The sequence below is a fragment of the Rhamphochromis longiceps genome, linkage group LG15 (genome assembly GCF_057381845.1).
Source record: "Rhamphochromis longiceps isolate RC_006_pf linkage group LG15, R_longiceps_female_GT1.1, whole genome shotgun sequence".
Classification (NCBI taxonomy): domain Eukaryota; kingdom Metazoa; phylum Chordata; class Actinopteri; order Cichliformes; family Cichlidae; genus Rhamphochromis; species Rhamphochromis longiceps.
The window spans coordinates 32,338,288-32,359,678 of NC_140571.1; the positions used below are offsets into that span (position 1 = coordinate 32,338,288).

The 21,391-nt window shown below is 41.7% G+C and overlaps 1 protein-coding gene across 5 annotated transcripts in view; it reads right to left on the minus strand.

Moving 5' to 3' along the window:
- Nucleotides 1-21,391, minus strand: part of enah (ENAH actin regulator) — a 146,392-nt gene that overhangs the window by 12,250 nt on the left and 112,751 nt on the right. For 3 of the 5 annotated variants that reach the window (XM_085383113.1, XM_085383112.1, XM_085383116.1), the window contains exons 5-7: nt 9,371-9,717; nt 2,915-3,724; nt 512-846 (exon numbers count right to left, since the gene is read on the minus strand). In XM_085383113.1, coding sequence (XP_085239239.1) covers nt 512-846; nt 2,915-3,724; nt 9,371-9,717 — 1,492 coding nt within the window. The remainder of the gene's footprint in view (nt 1-511; nt 847-2,914; nt 3,725-9,370; nt 9,718-21,391) is intronic. The other 2 variants (XM_085383114.1, XM_085383115.1) reach the window with 2 other exon arrangements.

Sequence of the window (21,391 nt, forward strand, 5' to 3'; positions counted from 1 at the left end):
AACACATTTGTGTTCTTCATAAACAGAGAAGGTATTTACAGTGTTTGGGAAATAAATAGAATAAATGAAAAAGGATTGATGTTTTTAATACTCATTTTATATCAGAAAAGCTATGTTTTTTAAAGAAGTACAATACATATTTTACTCAAAACACAAGTAGCCATGTAGTCATTGGCAGACAGTGAGCATTACATGAAGTCCTCCTGTGAGCCCTAATGAGATGTGACAGATGGTGCGTGTGTGTGTGTGTGTGTGTGTAAGAGAGAGAGAGAGAGAGAGAGAGAGAGAGAGAGAGAGAGAGAGAGAGAGAGAGAGATCATGTGTGAACATGGTGCGTTTGGATAATGTTTTAGTGACTGTGAGATTGTGTATGATGATCGGGGGTGACCGAAGTGCATGCATATGCAACCGGTTGCCTTCCTAATACTTATACACTGTATCCTAAATGGTTCACTTATGAAGACGTGTTAGTCGAGCTTTCCATTGGTCCATTAACAAATCAAGCGCTCACCCTTGGCACTTTGCGCAGCTTGGCTCCAGCGAGGGCAGCAGCCAGGCCTGAGAGAGGGCGGTCCTCTGCAGGAGAGAACAGTCCGGTGGGAAGAGGTGGTGCTGGGGGTGGTGGTGGAGCTCCGGGAGGGGGAGGGGGACCCGGCGGAGGAGGTGGCGTCCCGCCTGGAGTCAGTGTCGGAGGGAGTGGAGGAGGTGGCGGGGGTGGAGGGTGGCCGCCGGGGGTGGTGGGGGTGACGGCCGGGGTAGCAGCCGCAGAGGTCACAGTGGAGCCGGGTGGCAGGGGTGGAGGTGGGGGAGGGGTGGGGGTGGTCAGCCCTGGAGTCTGTCCCACGTCTGTTAGGGACAGGGGTGGAATAAGGAGCAGTGGGGGATGGGTGAAGACAGAAAGACATTTTTCAGAACAATTCCAGACACAAACCTGCGGACGGCAGGATGTTTGCATTAAAACTGATCACACTCCAGCGATTAGATGGATCTCTGGGGTGGGACCACACAAAATAGCATGATTACATTCCATATTGTTAAAGCAATGATTCTGTGTTACCTCTACTTTCCCTGTTTTATGCTTAAGCAAATCAAATTCCTTTTTTTTTTTTGAAAGGGGGAAGGGCAAAAGCTCTTTGGGGAAGCGCACGAAAAAACAGGAGGAAAAACCCTATTTTCATGTTGTCTTTAATCTGACACTGGATAGTTAAGTTGACTGTTAAATGATGAGAAAATGTATTGAAAATGGATTAGGATGTAGACTGAACTATCACTAAACTATCACTTTTGAGGGGGAAAAAAAAACCCCAAATAGGCAAAGTAGTTCTATTTTCTTAAATATGATACTGACTTATGTTTGTATATCTTTGGCTGACATTTAACTGTCATATTTCATTTTGACCCTGCTGGCTACGTGTTAGCCACAGGTTTTCAGATCAATTATTAATTTGAACTGCATTACTGGAACCAAACTGCAGGATTTGTTGCCAGTGTGTCCCTACTTTTCAACATATAAAAGGAATGATGGCATGCAACATCATACTAGAGCAAATTTGTTTTATTAAAATGTGGAATTAATGACTGGATTTGCGTTTAAAGGAAGGCAGCGTGCCAAAGGGGTAAGTCAGATATCACAATTGCTTTTCATGGTTTACTGAAAACCCAATTTGGACCATTTAACATTCCAATAAACAGAACTAAGACATGCAAGCCACACTAAACATTCAATTAAACAAACGGTTTGGTGCAATGACATACATACACATACAAGCATGCATGTACACACCAATGCATAATAACCAAAAGACAATTATGAAAAGGAACTTGGGAAGAAGCATTAATTCATAAATGAGTCTCAAACAACCAGATGTTTGCTTTATGTGGGATAGTTTGTGCGGAACCTATGGTATGATACAAGTAATCCAGCCTCTTTCGCCCAATCATTGTGATGAACTCTGAAATATTTGTTGTTACTTTACTCTGAGTACAAATCAGCTCCTTTGCCCATCTTTACTTTTAAGCATATTCCCTACAGGTGCACCAATCAGAGCCTGTCTCAAAAAAATTAGATCAGGTATATCAAAGGTTCTGTGTTTGCTGCACCTTGTGTCAGAAGGAGCACGCCCATCACTAGTGGGACAATTAACATAGTTAAGAGGAAGCTAACAGCTGCATTTCAAAGTGACACCAGTTTTTCTTTTCTTTAGACTTTTTGACATTACCCTTTAAATCAATGACAGTTTTCCTATTAGCTTCTCTCTTAATGTTTGGTGCATTCCTAATATTACAGAACAAGTTCATGTGGATAAGATTTGAACAGCACAGTCGATGTTCCACTGATCAAGTCGAGTGAGCTTCCAGCTGTGCCTGCTTAGAAATTGGCTTCCAGACCCAAAGTAAAAAAAAAATCAAATTATGGAGAGTGAAAGGTCAAATGTGTGTGAAGCTTGTCTGAGAATGAAGAAAAACAAATCAGGCAAGAGATGAAGAAAGCAAGAGTTTTACGCAGGTCTGTCAAAGACACAGACATGCCATGCTGAACAACAACACATTTCATATCCAATGAACAGCCAGCCAGCACGAGGACATACACAGGCTTTGTGAGACTGACAAAGAAGCTAGAAGTTGGAAAACAATAGCTGTTACACATTGAGATCCCACAAAAGTTACCATAGTGAATATTTTAATATTAGAAATTGTAACCAGACTGAGTTGAGTTACAGCAACCAGGAAAGGCACAATTTTTCTAAAGAAAACTCCTAGATCAGTCTGTGTCACAGGACTTACTTTGTGTTGTAGCCAGATCAGTGACAATGTAACAACCAACCCCTGTTAGAGTGTGAGTTGCAAGCAGTGAAAGACAGAGGGGAGAAAAGCAGTGAGAAAGAGAGAGCAGAATCCAGACTGGAGGCCTTACCCTGGGGCTGGGGCTGACAGGAGGAATCCCCCTGAGCCGATTGGGGCTCTGAGCCTGCGGCTGTGTCCAGCTCCCCTGGCCCCGACAGACCCAGGCCCCAACAGAGGTGTTCAGCAGAGGCAGAGGTGGCAGCAGCAGCTGCAGCAGCAGGGGGCGCTGTGGAGGGAGAGGGCACACCAGGAGCCTGGGATGAGGAGGGGGGAGACGAGACTGAGGAGGAAGACGGAGGGGGAGCTATGGGCGAAGGGAGAGGGGGTGGGGTAGGCGGGGGAGGTGGTGTTGGGCAGGTAATGCTGAGGGGGGTGTGGCCGTGTGGGATGGTCACAGGAGAAGGTGCGGGAAACATGGGTGGCCCATTGGGGGATGGCGAGGGAGGCTTTTGGGTGAGAGGGGATGGCGCGGCAATCGGGATCAGTGGCCTTGGACCGGTGGCCTTCCCCGGGGGGCTGCTTATCATGACCGGAGGTGAGGGAGGCAATGGAGTAAAATTGCACGCTGACCACACCACAGACTTGGGTGGAGGAGGAGTTGGAGCAGGGGCAGGAGCAGGGGCAGGCGGTGGGGCTTGGGGAAATGCCTGCTGTCGCCGTGGAACTGTGGCGTAGTGAGGCAGGACAGGATGGAAGGCAGAACCGAGTGAGGTGGCAAATCGGGAGGCTGAGTGCCTGAGTGGGGGGGTTGGGGGGGTTGTAGTGGAGGATGGCGACTGGGTCCCAGGAGATGGGTAAGTGGGCGTGGATGGAGATATGGGCGTGGAGGGGGTCCTGCCGTACTCCTGAGGTGTGGGGGTGCACAATGTGCTTTCGAAAGCTGGACGTGCGAATTGGACAAAACCGAGGTTGAGGACAAGACAGGACAGAAGCGGACAGAACGAAGGAAAGAAGGCAGGAAGGAAGCAGCCGTCGTGCACACAGAAGGGAAAGACAGCAGGTGAGGAAAGATAGACGGAAGAAGGGAGGGAGGAAAAAAGAGAAGGGGGCAGATGAAGCAGAAAAAACCAGCACAGAGCTAAACTAAAGTTTTCCTCCAGCTTGTGTGTATGTTCTTAGGCTAAGGTGATGCTACTGTGTTAGTAAACAGGTGTTAGCACTGAGGACACAGGCAGAGATAGAAAGCTTTCAGACTTCTGCTCACTGAAAGAAGAGGGAAAGAATGAACGTACTGAGGACAACAATCAAATGACAGCTTACCACTCATCTCACTCTGATATCTCACATAACAAATCCAAAGTATAGACGAATATACCAATGTCATAAAGACTATTCAACAGCAGCACAAACAGGTCCAGATAAATGAATTCTAGACATTAAACAATGAAAATTTCCTGAAATGTAATTGCAATAGTCATGCATGAATACAACAACATTAATATGATTAGCAGAACTAGGGGCTTGTCCGGGATAAGGTGATGAAAGTTATATGGATAATCGTACTTTTGAGCAGTGTGATAGTTGCATGAAGAATGATTCTGTAAAGCTGCCTTCACACATGCACCTTTCACATTTTAGGAAGAGTCAGGCTGCACTGTTGATAGTTTAATGATTGTAATGAGTATGCAGTATCGTCATACCTACATAATAACCAGAGATGGGCAGTAACGCGTTACTTTACTCGTTACTTGAAAAAAGTAAGGGATTACTATTGCAAAAACGGTAATTAGATTACTGTTACTTTCCCATAGGAACGCTGCGTTACTGTGTTACTAAAACCGTGATTTTTTTCGAGAATGTCTCATGACAGTGACGTAAGCGAGTGCGACGTTCGTGACAACAGCTGTCTGCAGATCAACAGTGGATAATATATCGAGTGCGGGAGAGAGTATGAGCGTGCAGCGTTTAAAGCGTGGAAGCACTGACCTTACTTTGAGTTTGATTCCATAAAAAGTGACAAAAACATTAGCGTCCGTTGTGCGTGGGAAGAAAACTTCTTTTTACAGCGAAAATAATCCCCTAAACTTCCAATCAAGCACCGAGTAGCTACGACGTAATGGGAAACTCACAGAGAAACTCGTGGATTCTTCCACTGACCGCCGCGGCACACCTGCACCAGGGTAAACCTCCGCCTACGCCACTCCTGCTTTACAGGTGAAAATAGAGCAACAGGACCGCTAGTCTTTGATTTTATTTATTTTCTGCTGTGTTTTACTTGTATCTATTTGAAAGAGTGAGTGTAAACACAAAAAAAATAAAAAATTATGTGCTGGAATGTGCAGAAAATAGGTTTAAATATTAAACAAATTTCTTCCAGTCAGAGAATGTTGCATATAATTAAATTTTTGCTTGATGCATAAAGTTAAACGATTAAAACTAATAAAAGAAGTTTTAAAAAGGGACCTTTCCATTTGATTACATTTTGTATGATGGATTATGCAGAAAAAGTAGAATTGGGCTGAAAGATCTATCGCTTTATCACCTATTCAGGTTGTCAATCGTGAAACTGAAGTAACTAAGTAATTAATTACTTTTGAAAATAAGTAATCAGTAAAGCAACGGGATTACTTTTTTGGGGAAGTAATTAGTAATTAGTTACTGATTACTTTTTTCAAGTAACTTGACCAACACTGATAATAACAGACCCATCTTTCTCATTTGAAAGACAACATTCTGAACCCAGTTCCTCAGCCTGGAGATCTTCCAGTTTGTAGTATACAGATGCATAGCTTATATGTCCAAATCAGAGTCTTTACTAGTAGATGGGATGCCCATATTGTAATTGGTGTCCATTATTTTTTAAACTGATGTTTTAAGAACAAGAAAGGGATAATACATTAAAATGTAAAGAAAACAAGAGTCAAATTGAGCCTGAGGCCGCTTTTACTTCTTTCACTTTAGAAAGTTAAGAAAATATTACATTTTGATGAGGAACCAGACCACAAGTATGCTTAGTTTATTTTTTCTCACCAACATTCATTTGTGTTGTTGAGAGAACAAGCACGCCACCCCCCCCCCCCAAAACAAAAAAAACAAAAAACAAGGCAGAAGTATGATTGGACTCAATGGGCCTACTATAGACTGATCTAAAAATTGCAGCAATAAAAAAAAAACCCATTATGAATGGAACATCAGGCACATTTAGATCAAGTAAGGTTTTTTGATTTTTGAATGATTTGATTAATTTTTAAATGTTTTTAAATATTTTGAACTTTTTGATCACACCTCATATTGCTTTAATGGGGTGTAGAAGCACATCTTCACGTCAAAAAGGAACAGTATGCAATGAATTCACATTAAATTCCCTCTCTTGTTCATTATGCATCTTAGCTTGGTCCCACCCTGTCTAATTACTTTGATTTTGCACCTCTAGTGCTTAGCATAGCCTAGACTGTGTTCTCTGTGCCTGCCATATGTTTTCAATGTTTGTGGATGGTGTAATCCTTACATCACCTTCTGCTCTACTTCACTTTACACGTGCTGCAATTCCACACCTGTATTTCCTAAGTTTTGCGAGTGGATTTTAGGTTTTTGCTCAGAGTAATACTGTGGAAGGGAATATTCACAAAAGATAATTTTGTGATTGTTTTTTATTGCAGATGTTAGATGTTCATATTAGCACCATTACTTGCGTAACCTCGGTTCTCAGAGTAGTACGAGTGAAAGTATCATGGGAAGGGCCTTCCTCATTGGCCGGTGATTGCAACGACCACGTTGGGCAGAATAGCCCACCTAGAGTTGTGCTAGAGTTATTATTCAAGATAAGCCCCTCATCTAGCTTCGCTTCAATGAGGACAGCTACTTGGTGAGAATTCTCACTCATGCTACTCTGAGAACCTGGATTACACAAGTAATCTCAAATTCTCAGACTCTCGCATTGCCAGAAATGCTCATCACTACCAATTCGCAAATAGCCCATCTATCCAAGTGAGGACCCCGAGCTTGTAATTAAGTGTTGCTTTTGCTACATTTTCCAAGGCCATGAGTGCACTGGTTGCCAGACTACTAGTATAGTAGACTGGCGCCTGCAACCCCCAATTTATATAACCAAGAGCAACTGCCTCCACAATCAAATGCAACATCCATTGGGTTTCAGCAATACCCTGGTCTGCCCTTGAGAAAACCAGAGTCCACGAAGAGTACATTGAAAGTGCATGAATGTTACTGACATGTTTAGCAGATGCTAAAGCTAGCAGCAAAACTGTTTTCAAACAGATGTTTTAAATCAACCTCCTGCAGAGGTTCAAATACGGGGAGGGCCATGAAGCCCAACACTGCTAAGTCTCAGTGGGGTCAGGGTTGCAGAATCTTCAATTCTGCAAAGAGGTATATGTGCATGTAGAGTTGGAGCAAGGAGTGTTGTGACTGTGAGATGAAGGGCTCTACTGAAACAGAATTCATCTTTCAAAATGTGAAGGGACACCTAATTAAATCTGTCATTGCCTCTCACAAGGCACCCAGGTCCACTGTCTAAAAGTTCTGTGAGCCCATTTTCACAGGACTATTTTTTATATAGAGTTACTGTAAATACTATATATTTTCTATATTAAGTTAAATTTAATTTCTTAATTGGACATAGTTAAAAAAAAACCCAACTTTTTTTGCTGAAAAAATATGGTTCTACCACCATCTCATAAATTGGCAAACTTGTTTCTAAAAAGAAGAATTTAGAAAAAAAAAAATCATACAGCACAGCAATCACACAAGTTACAGCTAAAATCACACAATCAGCCCAAGTTCCTGTTAGATTCTGATTTGATTGTGAGATAGCATCCTAGTAGCTCCCTCACAGTCACTGCAGTGGTACTTCAGATTTTGTAAACAGCAATCACTGCACCCTGTTTCTTAGTGTTATTCTGCATGACATGTAGGGCTTTTACATGCACGTACGCACACACCAACACAAACATCCAACCCCAGGGGGGTTTCACCAGCATTCGACATGATGATGTATTTTTAGGCTCTGAGTCAGGCCACTGAACTCTGCCTGCCTCTGTGTGTGTGCTTATGCATGCATATGGTAATTGGCCAAGCGTGGCACTGAAGCATGCCATCCAACACAGCCTTCCCCGCTGACCCAGAGTTGGATTATAGGAACTTTCATTCTTATCTAACAACCAAGCAGCTCCAGTTTAGAACGCATACAACACTAGGGTGGCGTCTACCTACACCTCTACCCTGCTGCTCAATTTAAGCAGTAATTACACTTGACTGCAAATATTTGCACTCATTCTCTATGCTTGACTGAGGTGATGTGTTTGTTCAAAATTATTTTCCTCAGTCTCAGAGTTTATAAACTGTAGAATTTTAATTTGTGTATGAGCTGGCAGCACACTTTCTAACATAACACGCTAACTGTTGCATTCATGTGGAATCTGCTCACAGCGCCTGGCAGATGAGATTACTGTAACTCAGCACCAATGAGACTAGATGAAAATGTTAAAACAGAACGCTTCTCTTCATTCTTCAATACATTTCCTGTATTTCAAGTACTGCATCTAGTAACCTGTTTTGGAACATTCGGAGCGTTTCTACTGGAAAATTATCAACTGCTACTTCCGAGAAATGGACCAATTCTGCTTTTCCTTACTTTTAGTCATATGTGTACTGTTCCAGAAGTGGATGTTCATATTAAACATTGCAAAAGGGTCCAGTAATGAGGTCAGCATATGCGTGCAAATTCCTTGTGAGCCAAGTGCTCAGGCTTCAGACTGATGTTTCTAGCCTTGACGCTTTATGACATCAATGCGAGTAGGCATCCCAACATGGTCATCTCAAACACACAATGCTTCCTGTGAGCACAGAGGCCCCTCCCAGCTGGCTCAAATTTTGTTTCCAAGCTGCAGCCAATCAGAAGGAGACTCTCTTAAACTCTCTTAAATGGAGGGAAAGGAGTTAAAAGGGATTAACTCCTTTCCCTCCGAATGAGGCTTCATTAATGAAGCCTCATTCAAAAAGTCACCATGAATACAAAGAAGACTTGGATATTTGAGTGCACTGCTAATGGACTTGATTCACCCACAGTGCAATGCAAAAGCAGGCACTGCTTGCTGCTGGAAAACTGAGTTGTTTTTTTAATTGGGATGGATGGATAAGAAGACAAAAAACAACAACCCCCCCCCCAACCAAACAAAACAAAAATATGCATTGTGGTTAAAGTATAACAAGTCTAAATATCACATCATCACTCAGATCATGTACCACTTTTAGGGAATTTTGTTTTATACCAACTGAAAACCACCACGCGTATAAATAAACTGTTAAATATTAACACAATAATGACACTGTATGAAACTGACACAAAAACTTCACTAAATGTTCAAATAACAAAAATGACCATTTTAAAATGTACTTTGGAGAGATAACTGAAAGATAACGCTTGTCATTGACTAGTCTATATTTACTGTGAGCCTGAGACAAACTGCTCCTTGGACAGAAAACAGTCACATTAGTAATATTGTAGTAGTAAAATTAGTAAAATGAAACCAGTGTGCGCAGCAGCAGAAACACAAAGTGGATTACTCACCAGCGTTGGAGATGCGTCTCCCTCTCTCCCAGTCCTGCTGCTCTCTATCCAACTGCTCCTGCTGCTCCTTCTCCAGCCGCTCTCTCTCCACCTTCTCCCTCTCCATCAGTTCACGCTCGGCACGCTCCTGCTGCTCCTGGCGCTCCCGCTCAAGTCGCTCTTTCTCTGCCTGCGCCTCCCTCTCCTGATGCTCCCGTTCCTGACGTTCGCGCTCCTGACGCTCCAACATCTCTCGCTCCAGGCGCTCCCTCTCTTGGCGCTCCCGCTCCTGACGCTCTCTCTCCTGACGTTCTCGCTCCTGGCGCTCCCTCTCCATCTCCTTCTGTTTCTGTGCCTCCTGAAGCTGCCTGGAGGAGCAAAAGAGATGCAGGAAAATGATGCAATTTAAAAAAGAAAAAAAGAAAAAGAAAAAAAAAGAAAATCATCTTTCAATCGCTTCTGTTGTCTTGGTCAAATTTCTCCAAATAAAAAAATAAATAATTTTTTTTTATTTGAGCCTCTTTGAGTCTACAATCAAATAATGTGTGCTGGTATTTATTTTTTTTTTTTTTTACAATGAACAGTTAGCTGTGGAGATGGGTTAAAAAACAAACAAACAAACAAAACAGGATAAAATGCTATGAATGAGTTTGATGCACATATTCACCATCATTACATAACACGTATAGAATAGAATAGAATTCAACTTTATTGTCATTGCACATGCACAGGTACAGGGCAACGAAATGCAGTTTGCATCCATCCAGAAGTGCTTTAGCCATGATATAGATATATTACAATATATATTAGCAATAATATAGATATGCAAGTATATTACAGAAATGGGTCATGTCATATGATAACAAATTTTCCTCGGTGCAATAACCATGCTGTTCAGCCAACTTCGCAACTTCACCCAACTTCGTTAAAATCTGTGCGCATTAAAAACACACACACACACACACACTGACTGCCTGATGTGAAAGCCTGCTGCACAGAGCCAGGTGTGCCTGTCAGAGACACAGAAATATCAAAACTCTCACTGTGGCTTTTTCCCCTCACCTAAAATCTTAAAATGTGACCTTAATACTGTGTTCAGCACAGACAGTGGTTGCAGACTCATGTTTAGCCACTAGGTGTCAGCAGAAGGCAGCAGCAGAAGAACAGGGAAACAAGAAATGAACCATTTAAGCCATGTGAGCCAGTGTGAGCACTTCTGTGTGCCTGCATGTGGAAATGAAATCAAGTGCAACTTAAGGAGGCCATTTTTAATTTGCTATAGCTGAGATTCTGCGCAAAGATCGCTGCAGGTAAACCATTCAGTTTACAAGAATATAAAAAAAGAACACAATAGGAAAAACTATCATGTTTGAAAAATAAAAACTAATACTTTAACACCTTTTTAGAACCTTAACTAGAAGGTAAGACCAAACAATATTTAAATGGTGCACTATAATTAAACAAAAAAACAAAAACACAGTGAACTGATAAGAAAAAGAAGACATTTTGAGACCTTTTCTCTGATTTCAACCATCAGATTTTCTACTTTGTGCACTGGGCTACTATGCAGATTGTAGCAATGACTCCATGAGGATGTAAGCACAGACTCAGTATGCTGTGCAGCAGAGCTTACTGGGGGTGTAAGCTGATATTGCATTAAAAGGTTTTAAAAAGCACAATAGTTACAGGTTAGAAAAGTGTAAACGAAAAGACGAACACCAAACTGTTAAATGGAGGGGAGCTTATGGCCTCCAGTATCCAGAACCCTATGGAAAAAGCCCATATTTGTAGACCAGTTTGGTCTACAAAAATGGTCTGCCTCTCAGCGCTCTGTGGTGCTACATTTTTTTATTTATAATTCCCTTTTTGGTCCGATACTACAAGGTGTTAGTGGACTGCCTCGCGGTCACCATTAAGCCATATGGATTGCGTATTTGAAGACTTGCTCTTCTCTAGAGCAGGTTATGCTCAAGATAAGAGATCAACACACAGCCCCACCCCCCAGAGCACTTCTGAAACATAATGTCCACTCCAGGAAAAGCCTGTGGAGCTCAGTAAGTAAAAAGAGACTGTCTCAACACCACTTCACACCAATGAGACTTCAGCTGAAAGAATACAACTACACGCTAAAAGGAGGAGTCCTTTTACATCTAATTTCATTGTAATTACTGACAAATAAGAGCGAGGAGAATTCTGCAACCATATACGGCATGCTTTTCTCCCTTTAAATAGACTTTAAAAAGTGAATTTTAAATAAATACAATTCTTCAAGCTATACAGTGCTTTTCCAAACAATCATACAGCAGTTTTTACACTCTATAGTGTGCTTTTACCAACACACACACACACACACACTCACACCGCGCACATGTTCAGTCTGTATCATGTGCTTAGCTTTTTCAGATGATAGTTTTTCTTAGGATGAGTGAAGCCAGATAATGGCCATGTTGAACTAGCTTCATAGGACAGATCCCTGCTCCATTGAATGCATATGAAATCATGTACCAGAGCCATGCAGCACTCTGATAGACTTTTGGGTACAAATAAATAAAGTGTGTCTGTGTAGGGTGTGAACTGGGGGAAAGTACAAGAGATAAAATGCGAGGCAGAGAGCAGGTGCAAACAGCGGGAAGGTGTAATCTGTCAGGTTCACACACACACACACACACCTTTAATTTCATTGGAAAGCCTCGACTGTGTTGTCATAGCCTGATTTACGGGGTCATAAATTATACTTGTTGCAAATAAGTGAGCGTTACATTCATAAATTACACAACCAAGAAGAGAGATGGTGGGAAATTAAGTTAAACGCCAAAGGGCACTCCCCTCTCCCTTTCTCTCTCACTCACACACACACACACACACACACACACACACACCAAATGAGACGCTGTCACATCGCTTGCCCTCACTCATCCTGTTTTTCTGAAAGCTGACTCACAGCTAAAAGTCAATCATCAGCACAAATGCTGCTTAATGCAAACTCCCTTTGCTTCCATCTGCCGGAGGGGTACACAAAAACTGCACTCGGCCTAATGCACTAACACACACACACACACACACACACACACACGGAGGAAGGTTTGGATTTGTGCTCTCACACAGTAGCATATATGTTGATTGTTCACTTCTAAGCCAAGGCAAGCAGGTGACTTCAGTTACTATAACAAGAAAAGGGTGACCGACCTAACACCTGTTTCAAATCCTATATTTACCCTTTTAATTTTAAACTGCAGATTTTGAATTCTGCACAGCTTCCCAGGTAAGGTATAAAATGAGACCAGATTCACCTTCTACATAATATGACAGACAGAATTAACAACTGTTCACAGTGGAAGCTTACCTGGGATCACTACAGTCAAAAGACAACTGAAAGTAATTTAAATGTGACAGCACAGCTCTCTTCTGGGACTTACCCACTCTTCTGTGCTTACACACTCACTCGTCACTTTGTTAAATATATCTGTTCAACTGTTCATTAATGCAAATATCAAATTAGCCAATCAACTGGCAGCAACTCATTTAGGCATGCTGAGATGGTTAAGACAACCATCAGAAGTTCAACGTGAGCATCTGAATGTGGCAGAACTGTGATTTAAGTGTTCTGTGGGTAAAAACGGCTGGTTGATGTCAGAGGATAAAAGCCAGAGTACTCTGAGCTAATAAGAAAGCAACAGTAACTGAAATAACCATTCCCCCCCCCAAAGGTATGTCTCACACTCAATATTCACTGATGTGCAGCTGACAAATTAGCAGCAATTGTGTGATGCCATAATGTCAGTGTGGACCAAGATCTCTGATCCCATCGCCTTGTTGAATCTATGGCATCAAATACTGAATCAGTTTTGAAGTCACAAGGGCTTCCATCCCAGTACCATCAAGAGATACTTACACAAGCGGACAATGAGTGTATGTGGAAAGCATAAGATCCAGAGAGCAGCAGTCAATGACAACAGATATGTATGTCAGCAATGAATGAAGTCAGGCGCTGGGGGTGAAGGTGGGTTGCAAAGCAGCTTGCAGATGTTAAATAGCTTTTAAAGTAGAAGTCACATTCTCCCAAATATGGTGATGCAGAGCTTTATGTTATGTACTTTCACCACATCTTATGTACTCACAGGCACGCCCACACACACCCAGATGCATTGGGAACAATTAGTATCTCTCCTGGTAACACAGACATGCAAACTTAAGGACTCGACCCTTACATAACCTGCTCTACATCCCGAACCACCACCAACCTATATGAGGCAACTGACTGCATTACTAGCTGCAAAGTCAACTGAGCTCAACTTTGCAGCCTGCATGAACTAACGCTGCACGCTCAGTTTTATTGCTGGTAATTTAGAAGCTTGATCCAGACAGCTGTGATCTATGATACAGAGAAGAGTTAACAGGTGAATGATTTCAGTGTTTGGCTTCATTATGACTGATTCAGACCTCAAGTAGTACTCCGTCTCAGTTTGGCTGTGATGTGCCTGCAGAGCTCTTCAGCACCTTACTAGGATTAGCCTGATCAGTAAAAAAGCAAAGAGGTGAAAAGATCAAAGTAAAATCTCTTCCTTCAGCAGTGGTATGAATGAAACATGGGTTTCTCCCATTTTCCACTAGCAGAGAGACAGAAAACACCAAAGGATGGAAAGATGGAGAGAAAAGAATGATAGAAGGAAAAGGTGGAAGAAAGCGAGCCCATGGAAAGTTGCTCCCTCCTTAACTCCCTTGTCTGCCTGTCACTCACACACTTAAACCGTCCCAGTTCTCACGATGTCTCAGTTGTGCATTGATGTAATTACAGAAAAACGGAGCAAACCTGGATTCATGGCCAATGAAAGTGCAGCACAGCCATGTCTCTGAGGATTTCAGTCTTCTCTGGAGGCTTTCCAGATCTACAATAATCTACACTCTGATGGCAAATTAGTCCCTGTGGGATCCTCAGCGCTGCAACAGCATCAGAATATCTTCGGGATTAAAAATAACTCATGATGTCATGGTTGATGGCAGTAAAAGAAGTTTCATCAGGAAGAGGTCCACGTTTTTCATTCATTTTGCAATTTTCTGTGTGATGATGGTCAAAGTGCTAGCAGCAAAATGTTAGCAGGGAAGTAGGCACCTGGTGCAATTTGTCAACCAGCAATGTTGGAAGTTATCTTAAAGCCTTTCTCTGTTCTAAATCCATATGTGCTTTATTACTCAGACAGGGAAAGTGCAGAAATAATCCTCTGTGAAAAGGATGACTGCTCCAATCAGCTGCTGTTGAGATGTTTGTGGGTACACATGAAAACACCTACGGGTCACTCCTAAAGCTTCATGATAATTTAATAGTTTGCAAGATTTAATTCCATCTGGTCCTAGAGATTAAACCAAAACACTGCCTGATGGTCAGAACATGAACAGCCTGGCAGTGATGCAACCCACTAGCAGGACTGATTATAACAGTTCAAAGACCTTCTGTAGTGGGTCCTTGGAGCCCTTATCCACTGGTAACTACTGTGTTCAACTGCTAAGAATTAGATTTACAATGGTTCTCCCAAAAACACTGCTCACATCATGTGTTATTAGTAACAACCACAAGTTATTTAAGATGAAGTTGTTTTGTGTATTATTTCACTCCATTTCTGTCAGAATTACATCTAAAATTGTAAATTACATCATACAGAACCATACCTCAAAATCTACATGTTTTATATTAGATATTAGTTAAGTTACAGCAAATGGAGTGTTAAAAAATTTATACCAACCAATCACTGAATCCAAGCACAGTGGTTTAAAAAAAACAAAAAACAAGTCTTGAACTTTTCCCAATACTGGAGGTGATCCAGTGCAGCAAGTTTGTGCAGCAAGTTTCCACACTGCTAGCCTCTCCCAAGACTGTAAGCTAAAGAGACTAGGTGATTCACTGGAGAGTACACCAACTGTCGGGACAATGTGCAGCATAATAAAGGTTATCTTTATCAAGGGACAAGTTCCAAATTAGAAGTAAGAATATTCATAGCCAACATTTTACCTTTCAGCCTCTTTTAAAACTTCTTAAACTCATTTCGAGCTCTATATTTTTATTCTGGGATAGTAGAGAATAGCTTGGCATAAATCACAGTCTAGACAAATCCCGATTTAGCTGGTTGAATTTCAGATCCCTCACTGAAATTCTGATTAACTGACCCTACAAACAGAAGGTTTGAACTGCAGGTGGGTGGGGCTGCTGCGCTTACAGTTGTATTTTTACACATTTTTAACAAAACGTTCCCATTGAAGAGTGTGAAGGGTGTCTCAAGACCTTTGCACAGTGCTGTATATATGAGAGAAAATAAAAGCAGACTAGTAGCATCTATGCTACAGAACTGTGTTCCCACAGGGACTTTTGTTGTAGGGGTACATTCTGACAAAGAAACATGAACTCCTAGAGATAGTGTAATTTGTCTTGTGTGCTCTCCCTCTGGTGACGGAGGTGTACTTGCTGAATCAGTTCTAATTAGAGCGAAGAGGCAATCTCAGCTCTGCTGTCAGGGTTGGAGTTTGTTTTGTTGTAGTTAAATGCCTCTGCTGGTGTTGATGAATGTCTTTAGGCTCAGAGGATATTCACGCTCTTGACTGGTGCAACTTTTTGCCCAGAAAAGGACATGGGAATCATGACTTTGACGTTTCAGGTCTCCAGCCTGAACATACAGGTTTCAGTGCAGGGCCATCCCTTTGTCTAAGTGCGATAAGTAGTAGTGTGCCAGCAGCTGGACAAACGTATACACAAATGCTAAAATTTATGAACGTAACACACGCACACAGCATTCTTCTAAGAGGGAGATCATGACATTCCTACACAGTGAGCACACCAACTTAAAATATCCCATCTGGAGAGACGTGGTCATGAAGAGTGTGAATGTGGTTAAATGTGTGTTCTCTTGTATCTGTGTACGGGAGGGAGCAGAGCGCCTGTAGTCTATCAGGGGGACACCTTTGAGGTTATGACACAGTGTAGCCTTTCAGCTGATGTCATGTGATAATAATAAGCACATTCCTGTTCAGTGAGAGCAGCTTCTCCCACAGCCGGAACTTCAAGCACACTCACACTCTTTCATTAATAGCAACAGATGAGGAAATAGCTTTGTCACAAACGCTTTTATGGACGGAGAAATGAGCCTAGTGAAATTCCTGTTAATACTGATACACAGTCAGTGTCTGTTAATGGAAATAAATCCATAATATAAAGCAGCCTGTGAATCTGGGCCAGTTTACAATTAACCTTTGCAAATGTAAAATGTTACTTTAGAAACTAATAACTTCTGTTTCCGGTTTAGTTGTCATTCCATAAATTCTTTAATTGCTCCACTCCACTGTAAATAGTTTCACAAAATGTATCAAAAAGCACATCTATCCATTCAGCTCATATTCTAATGTGTGAAATTTCCTCCTCATAAGCAGAGGTGAATAGATGGATGGATGGAATTCCATTAAAACCATCCAAACAGCACAAACACAGTGACAGGTTCAGTTTAGTGCCTCTGATTGGCTGTGGATAACAGGCATTACCTGCCAGTCAAAACAGTCACACACAGTTCTAATGAAATTTAAATGGGTGATTTACACCCCAAATAACTTTAACTCTTTTATTTACCAGATTAAACAAGTTATGGTCATGACTGAAGTCGGGCATTTTTAAACATGGAGTCTATCAGGACTGATGTGATTTTGGAACAAGCTTCAAGTGACCGTTGGGGAATAGCAGTTTGCATACTTTGTGTGGTTCAAAAAAAATCTTTCCAAAGTTTTTACAGTTTTCTGTCTAGGAGGCAGAGTTCAGCATCTTTTCTCTTTTCCAGAAATCTTTTATGGAATTCCATTCTGGAACTGACAGCGTTTAATAAAGCAGAGTATGTCGTCACTTCCAGGAAACCGATGTAACAACTACCACATTAAATTCCCCTTTCTATACAGTGCTGTCTTATTTCCTGTCTCCAGTGGATGAATCAAAAAACGAGCTCCCCTTCCCTCCGCATCCCTCTATGCCTCGCAGGGAAACGTCACAGGATTCAAAGCTGTGAAAAGCCTCGTGCACCGTTTAACTGGCGTCTCACTCGCCTCGTGACAAGCGTTGCTGGGAAACCGTTGCTATGCAAGTGTGGGCGGTGGCGCGGCCTGAATCTCGGCATGCACGTACATGCATATGCACACACGTTCCTTTCGTCTTTGCAAAAACTTTGAGATACTCAGGAAGTCGGGAAGGATTTGGGATGATATTGAAAACATCAAAAGGCTTACAGTCAAAACAGAGTCATGAAACAGAGGGAGAGAGCTGCACAGGCACAATGCAAACAGCGATAGAACAGGATCTGCAGTCAGGCTGTAAGGATCAAAGAGCTGCAAATGTTCTCAATAGGAGTTAATATTTTTAGTTAGGCAAGAAGTATTAAAAAAAATTATAAAGACTACTCTTGATGAACTAAAACTAAATAAATAAAGAAGTATATATGGTGGGAAAGTAGTATAGGTCAAAAACAAATCAGTCTAAAGTGAAAGAAAAAGTTTGAGTCACCATCATGTTCAGCTTCATCAGTATTGGACAGGAGTCCCTATAGCAGTCGCAGCGTGGAGGCTCTTCCACACCAGCCCATCACACAATCATTACACACCATTTCTGTATTTCCAGCAAGCTCTAACGGACAGTAACTGAGTGACTATTAACCGAATACCTTAGTAATTAATTAAGTCTGCGACACAGCTCGCTGAGAGCGACACTTTTTGAAGCAGCATTTAGGGCCGTCACAAGCTCCCATTTTTACAGCATAATAGGTCCACTTTAACAATGTGAGGAGAAGAAGCCAACAGAATGAGGGCTTCTCCTGCCACTTCTATATTCTTGTTAAACCATGTCATGTTTTTATTATTGACTATAGTGGTTATCCAGAGAGGGAGACGTTTCATTATGTCCCAGAATACTGGAAAACAAAGAAGCTCACATTCTGTCAGCTTTAATCAGATACAGAATAACTAAATAAAGCTAAACTGAGAGCGAATTAACAGAAAAATGTCAGTGTTCATTTAACACTGTATTATATGTATTATGTATAACACAGTTATCTGTAAAGAGAACCTTAACCACATCTGTGTAACGTCAGCACAATCTGTCCGAGCAGAAGAACACCGCCTGTTTCAGATGATTTATTTTTGTTTTACTTCATCCTGAATGACGAGTGATTTTATCCACTGGCTGTAACACTCGAAATATTTATCTGTACAGTCCTTCATACTGAAATATTGTATGAATATTTCAATCTGTGGCTTTAAGACATTCGGGTGTTTAAACATCGAGCTGAAAATGATGTCACAATCTGGCTTTGCCATTTTGCCACAAGTGACAACTGCACTGAAACTCCTGGGACACTCAAGTCTGGCAAAATCTGCTGGCCAGCTGGAGTCAGCGGCTTGCTTGATTGGCTCACAGGACAAGGAAGTGTTGTCTGAATGGACAGGAGCCCAGATGGACCATATGGACCTACTCTATGAAGAATCTAGTCCAAATGTGCAATATACACATAGACACACTCGATGTGTCATGTGACCCACTGATAAAAGAGCCCAACCCTGCTATCAAAGCAATCGGTCTTTGAGTTTTGAGTGTGTGCTTGCATGCAAAGAGTGTGGATTAATATCCAGCACTGTCATTTGAGAATATCTACGGATATCAGCACAGGTTTGTGAGAGCGCTCGTTTCCACCAGCAGCTGCTGTGCTCTTACCTTCGAGCTCCTTCGCTAACAGCTAACAGAACCTGAGCAAAAACACACATGCATCTTTATCCTCTCCCATACTTCCATCCTCTCTTTCATTCAAGGCGATGCAACACATTTCCTCTTTCGCTCTCTCCCCCGACACACTCGCTTGCACCCACACAGCACACGGCTATTTATAACACAGCCTATTATTTCCAGCTCGTGTCTTTTTAATCTGAGGGTAGTACCCTGCATTTCTGAACAGGTGGTTCAGCTTCACTTTTTCCCTTAGCTGCAGAATGAATACATGCAACAAATCACTCACTCCTGAAGTGGCATTGTCTGCTTGCTTTCATTCATCTATGTATTCATGAAAAGGAGGAATACTAAGAGGGGGGGGGGAACGACAAACAGGGAAACGTGCATCATTTTCCCCTCCTATCATGTGACTCAGTGGAAAATCCCATCACAGAGATGTTTGGATATTCTGGCCTTTCCACAGTAGAAGGATCTCAGTGTTTGCTTCTCACACAGAGCAGAGACCCACAAGTGAGCAAGACAAAGCCACACTGATGAGTATGGAATGAGTCTGAATGAACATGTGTGGTTAACTGAGGAACGAGGTGGATCTCAAAATGAGGCAGAGAGGAATTTGGAGAGGGGGAAAGACAATTTCAGTATATCCACACTCTCAATTTCTTTATTCACTCCCAATCTCTATCATTCACACAGCACAAGGCTGAATGATTCCTGATGAACAGCAGAGAGCAAACTGAAATTAAATATTAGCTCCTTTGATGATAGTGTCTGCAATTATTCATAACAGACATGAAACAGGCTGGATGAGACAAAGGTGTCAAAGACAACTTATAAGACAACATAAAATAAACGTCAGTGAAACTTATGAGTGGATTTATTTCTCCAGGTTATTATTTTTGTTTAAGTGCTTCCCAATAAAGATTAAAAATAAGATAAATTACAAACAGGGAGTGAAAGATGAAAAACTGAAGGTGGTGAAACACTAGCTCTCTCTTCAGCTACTTTAGCCATAGTCTGATGCTATGCTAGCTCTTCTTTGGCATAACCTGACCCCGAACTAGACCCAGAAGTGTTTCCTTAATAATGCTGTAAGATGCTGGCCTATCAAGTTAGTCTACCAGTAGAATAAGAGACAGAACCTCTGTGATTAATCTGCATCAAAATGTCAGTAAACTTCCTGCTAGGATTACAAATGTTGAGCAGTTTTTGAGATGTGAACTTGGCCACCTTATCAAAGTTACAGCCAGTAGTCAAGGGAAGCAGCAGAGGCGGTTTCCTAATGTGGAAGAAGTGAAAAGTTGTGAATACTTTCCAAATGCACAGTATAGAGCTCAATGAGTTAGAGCCTGTTATTGAAATAGGACACCACTGAGGCTGTTTGTGACATTTGTTCCCTCAAAAACCCCTCCCTTCTGCAATCAAGTGTAAGTGGTTTTATTAAAAAGTGGAAAAGTTTAAGAAACACAGCAACTCCTGACCACAGACCAAAGATATAAAGTTAGAGCCTGGTTGCTAGGGCTGCCACGATTAGTCGACTAGTCACGATTACGTCAATGACAAATTTAATAGTCGACACGTCGTTTAAAGCCTCGTGAGATCCTGAAAGACGCAGGAATAAGTAGTAGGATTTAAGAGTGTAATAATGGATTGAAACAGAAGATGGCAGCACTCCATGTACAAGGATGCCAGCTGCCGTTAAACCCCGAAGAAGAAGAAGCAACTCCAGTATCATAGCTGTATCCTTCGGAGGCCACATTTGAGGGCCGATTACGTTACAGCGACGCAACGAAGGCTTTCCAAATTCGAAGACTTCTGCAATTCCCAGATTTGAAGGATGGGTCGGGCATATCCTTTGTGGCCCAACCTATCCCAGAATTCATAGCACGGCTCAGCCAATTCCAGTTTCCAACAATGGTGGCAGCTACTTAGTTTTAATTTTAATCTTATTACTCTTTCTGGGTCACAAAATAAACTTTTAACATATTTTCAGGCGAGAATGTAGGTGTATAAACTTCAAATATCTGCCCAGTTTATCAAGACATCACATATTTGTAAAAGTGCTCCTACGTTTTCGGAGACATCTAGACAGGGTTCAAGGCTCACTAGAGCCTGCGAGATAACTTAGATAACTGAAAACTGTTGTTGTTTGGCTTTTTTCAGTGTTTTATTTGTTCCTGAGTAAATTTGTTTGGCTGAGATTAAAGTTACAGTTTTCACATAGCTGAATAAACGTCAAACAGAAAACTGATTAAACAAAAGTGTGAGATGGTAGAGAATTTACTCCAGTGTCCTGTTATATTTTA